Here is a 7,769-nt window from a genome sequence, read left to right as displayed (position 1 = left end):
ACTGGACTGTGTTGCTTTATAGTCTGGCTGTGCTGGTATGATCTCCCTCAGCCCGAGCTGCAGGGAATGTAGGTGACTTCAGTTTTGGTCTGGTTTTTGCAAGGTTTGCAGCCTCCACTGCAGCGAGGTTATGTAACAAGGCAATCTTGCCACAGGTTCAGACCTGCACGTTTTGGGAAATGAGGATAAGAGACTCGTTCTGCAGCATTTGTTCTTGTTTGGCTGCTTTCTGAGAGTGAAGTTATTAAACACTCTGCTTCTGTGGGCTAAAAGGAGTTTGCCAGAATAAGGTCAAGGCAGAAGCTAATGGACTAAAAAGTTACACTATAGCAATAAGCACAGAACAGAGAATCTAATGGTGTTAGCATCTTTAGCCACTGATGTTTTGCAGCTGGATGTTCCTCTGAAAAAAGGCTTTTCCTTGGATTTTGAGTCAACTGTGAAAGTAAGGATGTTTTTTGCAATACTACATCTCAGAGCTCACGTTCTGCAGTCTCCCACAAACACCATATTGTTTTAGGACATGACATGGTAACAAGATGCCAACAACTGTTCCCATATGTGGACAACTGAACATTGAGCCATGCTGAAAACTGGGATTTAACATGGCGCTGGATCTTTCCTCACTTTTAGTGATTAAAGTGAAACAAGAGGCTAAAATTATATCAAATAATAAAAATAAAATAAAAAAAACCCAGTACTTGGGCAATTGCTGCAGCCGGCCCAAGGAAGTTCAGGAGTTACCACCAAGAACAAAGCAGAGATCCACGCTATGAAAATAAACCCAAGACCTCAGTGTTCCTTGTGTACTGCAGCTGCCGGATATCCAAAGCACTATGCTTGCATCCAACACAATCTCTGTACCATTATCACCTCCCATAGAATTTTAAGGAAGTTGGTTCTTTGTTCCAAGGCTTTTTGATCTTTGCTTCAGGAAATTTCATCATCAGAGAAGCAAGAAAAGAATTAAATATGCTTTACTCACTCCTAGACTTATCTGTTGTCTTGGGGAGCCCATCTCCCATAGTATTACTCAACCTTCAGGTAAAAAAAGGTGCTGAGTGGGTGGCAGCAATGTTACACCTTCAGGGAACCTGCCCAGGGTTCTCTCCTCCTCACTCATTCTCTTGATTCAGCCAGCTGAACAATCAGTTTGTCCCTCTGCTCTCCAGTTTGAACTTGGAAAACAGCAGCAGCTCACAGATTTTTCTTGTTGGGCAAACTGAGTGGAAGATGTCAAGCCTGCTTCTGCTCTCTCCACTGCGGTGTGAGAGCTCCAAAGGTCAAGCCAAGAGGCTGACAACAGGCCAAGGAGAAAGCTCTTCTTCAGTTTACATATGCTCCCATTAGCACTGCTCTTTTGTCTGTATTCAGCAGATTTTTTCACTGCCCCTCATATTATCTTGTCAATCTTCCGCTCCCATCAGCATTTACTATCATTCGCAGTGTTTTTAGCACTTAATTCTCATTTCTCTGCCACAATCTTTATCTCAATTATGTCACAGCCTTTAAGCTGCAATTCATTTGTGTTGCTACAAAATTTGTGTCAGGCTCTGGAAACTGGCCCTTTTTGTCTAATGAAAGATGTAGGGCTTCACCCTGTCCCTTTTTCTTGCTGAAGGGCTGTTTGGCAGCTGGGAACATCTGTGACTTACTCTGGCAGTTGGCTGAATGGAACCTCTGATGTCACAAAGGCATGCAAAGACAGCCTTTAAACATGTCCTGAGGTACAGCTCAGTTTAGTTTGTTGTGACTTTGAAACAAAGAAGAGAAGCAGCGAAGGAATTTAGATGTGTCTTCAGATGAAGACTCTACACTTGGGCTGTTAGAAAACTCAGGAGCTGTTCAAGTTCTTGTTCTGGCAAGAGTAATTGTCTCAAGAGGTAAATCCACTTGTTTTCATTATGTAAGTCCCCGATTAAAAAAAAAAAAAAAAAAAAAATTGTGGTTATTCTGACACACCAGCTCCCTACACAGAGCTTTAAGAAGAACCACATCCCTCTAACAAAGCACTCCATCCTCCCCTGCTTGCTAGGGGCAGCAGCTTCCCTACACAGTTTGCTTGTGTAGACTAAACAGCCTTTCAACTCAATTCTGAAGAGAACCAGGTTTTCACAACCCCCCGTTATTAAAAAGTGCCAGTAATTAAAAAACAAAATACGTCTGTGTGCTGTGCTTTTTAAATTAAGCTAAACTGAGTGTTATGTCAGTGATACTGAAAGCAAACATACCAACTGGGAACAAAGCAAATGAGAAAATACTACTCAGGAAAATTCCCAAGCCAGTTTGTCTCCAAAGAGTAAACCAAAAAGCAAGGGTTTTTAGCAAGGCCTTCAGCAAGAAAGCCTGATCTGCACAGCAGCTGCTTCAAGGAACACAGAGCAACAATGAGCAACCACTAAAGGGTAACAGGAGTTCATCATCCCTGCAGAAGACATGGCTCTGGGTGTTTGCAATTCTTTGGCGCTTTCATGATTTGCACCCTCAAGTCCACAGCTGCACAAAGGGTCCAAGGGATCAAAGAGATCTAGGAACACAGATCTATCCTCAGCCAAAAGCCTCAAATTAGACTCTGCAGAGAGCACCACAGACCTAAAAAGAAGGTTGGCAACTGTTTTACCATAACGCAGCACATCAGGCTCTGGAGGAGGACGAAGGTCTACCTTCTTCCTTCACGCAAGGTCTGGATCTGTGTTTCAGAACAATCTGTACCATGGCAGTTACTGATGTAGCTAACATGTCACAGATGTGCCCCCTTTTTTTCCAGCTCACCCCCAATTCAGACAATTCACCTTTTTTATATTCTGACCACAAGCGAAATTGAGTTGCTCTCTGAGGGCACTGAAAGCCTCAGTGGTAGGAAGGCAAAATTTTAGTAAACTCTGTATGAAACTCCCCAGATCTGGGTGTGTGCATTACATACCCTGTAACAGGGTCAGGGTTTTTTTATTCATGCTTTTGGAAAGAAATTTTAAATCTACCAACCTGTATTGCTCAGTTTATGATTCCCTGGCCTCCAGGACAAGCCTCAGGCTGTTGCGAGGCTTCTGACAACTATCCACTTCTATCAGCTCTCCCTGTGTCTAACTGCAGAAGATGGTCTCAGCAAACTGTTCATAGCTTTTCCAGCACTACCTTCTGCTGGAAGATTAGGGAAAATAATAATAATAATAATAATTTTTAGGGACATATTTATGCTTCTTGCTCAGTTATAAACAGTACAAGTTTATTGCCATGAATATTTTGAAAAACTAGAAATGGTAAAATATCACGTTAGGTCAGGAAGAAGGAGACACCTTGTTACTGGAACACTGAGGCTGTCTGTGACGACAGCCCGGAGAAGAGGCTGCATGGAACACGTCAGCCACAGGATCAGAGTGCTGCACTTCCTGCAATACAATATGCATGTATGAAATACATTTGGTATTTTATTAAGTAAACAAAGCAATTATCAGTGCACATTTTAAGCAGCAAAAAGAAAAGAAGCACCTCAGACTTTCATACCGTAACAAAAGTTCTGTGGAAGCTGCATTTTATTTGAAAATCCACCCATTTTTGCTAACATACATTTTAATATTTTAAACAAAAATAGAATCTGCAGAGACAATGCAGCAAGTATGCTTAATTCATGTACAGAATTGCTTTCATATCATTGACTATCCTTCTGAAGGCCCCACTCCACCCAAAAGTTATGATGTATTTACACAAAGCACCGATCAACAGCGCTACTTTAATTCCTCATGAACTAAATACCCACTAGACATATGTAAGGAAGCTACTTCCCCTTTTTTACTTTAAAAGGTACATGATCATAAACATGGCACGAGCCAAATGAAAAGGCTTTCCCCCCCCAACACACAACACCTTGATTTATTTTTTTTTTTTACAGAAAAGAAGGAAAGTCTTAAAGTGAAAGCAATTCCTCACATTCATTTTGGAAAGGCCTTATAATGTCAAATGTAAAAATAATGACATGCCAAGCACAAAGCAATAAAGTTCCTTCCCAATGCACTAATGCTGAATTAAAAATGTAGTGCTTCTTCTAGTCAGTTAACTGTTCCCTTGCAAAATCCTAGGCACAGAATTGACTATAAGGATTAATGCGTTTTACAGCTCTTCCCTAATTCCCATATATACTGAGAATTCATTAGATTCAGACCTTTAAAATATTTAGTGCTCTGTATGTCAGCTGAAAAGCATTCTGAATCAGATTCATTCTTTGTGGATAAAAATCAGACATACTGTATACATCCATACTCATTTTCATAAGGAGGTTTTTTTTTTGATACAATATTAATGTTAAATTGATAATCATAAATAAATACAAACAATAATACATAAGGAATGTCTACTGCAAACTGAATATATAATTTTTAAAAAAAGTTAATTTCCATTACTGCTGTGCCTACATTTGTGAGGACTGAAGAAAAGGTAACTGCAGAATTAAGAGTTAGGATTTGACCCTCCCCTGCCCAGAGTTGTGTTTCGAGTTACGGTAAACGACATCTCCAATCCAGACAGCATTTCCAAACACCAATATCAATTTCCAGAATAAAGGCTTCTCTTCATACGTTACCAATTAAGGATATTATTAGAAGCTGAGAGTACTGACGTGTTAGTCACCAGGACAAAAATAGATCTTGGTCTTAATTCATGGCAATTCCTGGCTTTGTGTTGTGTACTGATGTCTTCTTATGGAGGTGTCCCAGCTTCCTTCATTGGTCTTCATCATTTCGCTGCATCACTTAATGGAAGAGGAGAGTTTAAGAGACTGAAGTTCATTTTTTTTCCTGGAAGTGGGAGTTTACTGCTGAGCACATCTTTTTGGAAACGTTCCTTTCTCTTCCATCTAACACAGTTACATAAACTGAATCTGGAAAGATGAAAAACCCTTGGGTTAACATCCAACAGAAGTATGGCTTCATTATAAACCTGTTTTCTTCAAACATTTCCATTCTTCTGATGCCCAAGCTACCCCATGAACTGAAGTTTTGAATAGAAATAAAATATTTTTAAAAATCAGGGCCAGGAAACAACCAAAAGCCATCAGGATGTTCTTCCAACGACACCAGCCTTTGGAACATCTCTGCATTCAAAATAAAACCCACCTAGTTATCCATGCAATATTGTCACCAGCAGCAGCTTAACACAGACCAACACCGTTATGAAGAGAACTCGGGGTCATTCTTCATGTTGAACCAGAGGATGCGCACAAAGAAAAGCAGCTGGTGTGTGCAATAACCCTACTCTCTCTTTATACTATGAATTCTTGAATTTCTTTGTCATGTTTTCACTCATTTTACTATTTAATTCCCACCTGCCCCTGACTGGTAAAAAACAACACAACTCCTCCAGTGCACCTCTGTACCAAAATGGATCCCTGGCACATGTGAAACAAGCACCTCCTCCTGCACAAAGGGAACTCTCTGCTCAAGCCACGGGGAAGCGCACGAGCACTCTGCCAGCAGCACTCAGGGCTCTGCTGCTAACGGGGAACTCCGAACATTGTCCTGATGAGATGGTAAATACCAGGCAGCACCAGTTCCTTCTCCCTAGCTGCAGCAAGTACCACATGAGCTGGTTCCATTTCCAATGGACTGAAGCAAAAACATTCAGCCAGCCTTTAAACTGCTGAATACACAGTTTCCAAGTCACTTCCACAGTGCTTCCAACTCAACAAGATTTGGTTTTATTTCCTTCAGAAACAGTTCTAGCCATGTTAATAAAACTTGAATTAGAACTTTATTTTTGTTGCATATCACAAACACCAGCATCTCCCCAGAAAAATGGACAATACCTAAGTTGTTCTACAAGAAATCCTGGAGAGAGAGCTCTGCAAAGGGATCCTTTCCTGAGGCTCTGTGAGGACTCTGACTGGAAGGGCTGGATGCTGCAGACAGCTAGTAAGAAAGACGACAGAGAAAGGGAAAGAAAAAGAAAACAAGGTCTCAGAATGACAGAATATGAAAGCTGAACGTGTAATGAAAGGACAAGGGAGGTTAAGAGGCAAACTTGGCAGAAATCAACTATTAAAACAAGGTGTTTGGTCATATGGGAAACAAAGCCTCTTCAATGGTTGGTGTAATGCAGAAACAAGCTGGACATGACCCTCCAGAAAGGAAATGCCAGTAGCATTTGCCAAACAAGCAGATAACCTCACACTTTCACAGCAGTTTTCTTCAAAAGAAGAAACAAAACATTCAGCCTGATTCCTGTGAAACAGGTTAGTTCTCTCCCTGCTTTACTGGGAAAACTACAGCCTAGCAGGGAGAGATGATGCTGGGGGTCTGGCCAGAGCATGGCAGCTTTCCAGATGGTTTCTCCAGAAGGAATAGCTCTCAGCATATTTTCATGTCATAGCAGGATGCCTATAAAAAGAGGCTGGACAGCAGATAATAGATAATTCTCAATTTGGGACCTAGAAGGAGAACATGGGATATACTCTGTGAGTAGGAGGAAAAAAAAAAAAAAAAGGAAAAAAGATGAGTTTCAACTGCTACTGTGGCCGTTTTAGGTGAGAAATGAAGACTGTGACTGAGTCTGTACACTCAAAAATTGCACCCTACAGCCATGTACCTAAAGCACCACACCACAAACTCAGTCATATAAAGCACATAAATTAGAGGTGGGTAATATTGGCATTCCAGCTGCTGCTGCTGGGAAGGACCAATAATCTGGAGGCTGTACTTGCAGGAGTATCTGCTATTTGTTGATTTTTCCTTCTGTGTTAGTACTTCTCCCGTTATAAATGGTGATTTATTAAATCCTATTTGCCCTCCCTCTGGGTAGAACATGCATGTTTTTGCAGTTACAAATCAAAGTCAGCATCCTCCAGTTTGGGTTCTTCACTGGAACAGTTTGTTCAGAACCGAGTCACTTGCACTCCGTGCCCATGGCAAAAAACATTCCATGAAGATCTTTCCCTTTGGAAATGCCAGGCACCTGCCGACCTATGTATGACAGGGCATCTGCTTATGGGATTTGCTTGCAGAAGTACTCAGAGTGGAAATACTGCCATTGCATGTTTAAATTATTCACATGAATGTCTATCTCAGAAACCACATGAGCAGAAGGACTTCTTCAGGATCAGTACATGCTTGATCTACATTGGAATCTTCATCTCCTCCCGAAACTCCACTCCCAATGGGGTACTCAGATCCAGTAACCATAAATAGATTATGGAAAAGTCATGAGAGAGAATGGGAAATGCTTGAGAAGCAGTTTCAGAATGTCAGAATTTCCCCTCTTAAACCTGGTTCTTCCCTTTGGAAAGCCATAGCCCAGCACATCCCACCACTCTCCAGGATTTGAGGCAGACTAGTGATATGGTCCAACAGTCCTAACTTCAGCAAGACATGCCTACTGCCATTTGATTTCAGGAGACATTCTTCCTCTTCATGGTCAAATGCCTTGAAGTCACATATTAAAAGTCCTATCAAACTAAGTTGGCAAATCTCCAACTCATATCAAGTCCAAAGTAATGTCCCAGTTTGAAAGCAGTGTGGAAGACTGGTAGGTTAGAATCACTTGTGCAACATCAGCATGTAACCAGACATAGGGGAAATTTCAGGAAGCCTGTTCAGGTTAAAATCTGAGAAAAAAACCTGACAACACTATTACCTAGATGCCACAGTTAAATTCCAACAAGACACAGCATCCTGCAGTAAATACACATTTTAACAAGATTTCTCTAATTATTAAAAAGGATGCCTAAAAAAAATACATGGTCCTACATTGCACCTCTCCAGATTACTGTTTATAAACAGATC

The 7,769-nt window shown here is 41.0% G+C and overlaps 1 protein-coding gene across 9 annotated transcripts in view; it reads right to left on the bottom strand.

The window, feature by feature from the left end:
• Nucleotides 1-3,408: 3,408 nt before the first annotated feature.
• The window catches only part of PICALM (phosphatidylinositol binding clathrin assembly protein), a 66,640-nt gene continuing 62,279 nt past the window's right edge, over nucleotides 3,409-7,769 (bottom strand). For 4 of the 9 annotated variants that reach the window (XM_032099042.1, XM_032099045.1, XM_032099046.1 and 1 more), the window contains 2 exons: nucleotides 5,798-5,900; nucleotides 3,409-4,873 (listed from right to left, as the gene is read on the bottom strand). In XM_032099042.1, coding sequence (XP_031954933.1) covers nucleotides 5,808-5,900 — 93 coding nt within the window. In that variant the 3' untranslated portion in view covers nucleotides 3,409-4,873; nucleotides 5,798-5,807. The remainder of the gene's footprint in view (nucleotides 4,874-5,797; nucleotides 5,901-7,769) is intronic. The other 5 variants (XM_032099043.1, XM_032099044.1, XM_032099048.1 and 2 more) reach the window with 2 other exon arrangements.

This window comes from Corvus moneduloides, chromosome 2 (genome assembly GCF_009650955.1).
Source record: "Corvus moneduloides isolate bCorMon1 chromosome 2, bCorMon1.pri, whole genome shotgun sequence".
Classification (NCBI taxonomy): domain Eukaryota; kingdom Metazoa; phylum Chordata; class Aves; order Passeriformes; family Corvidae; genus Corvus; species Corvus moneduloides.
This window is presented reverse-complemented; position numbering and strand designations above follow the sequence as displayed.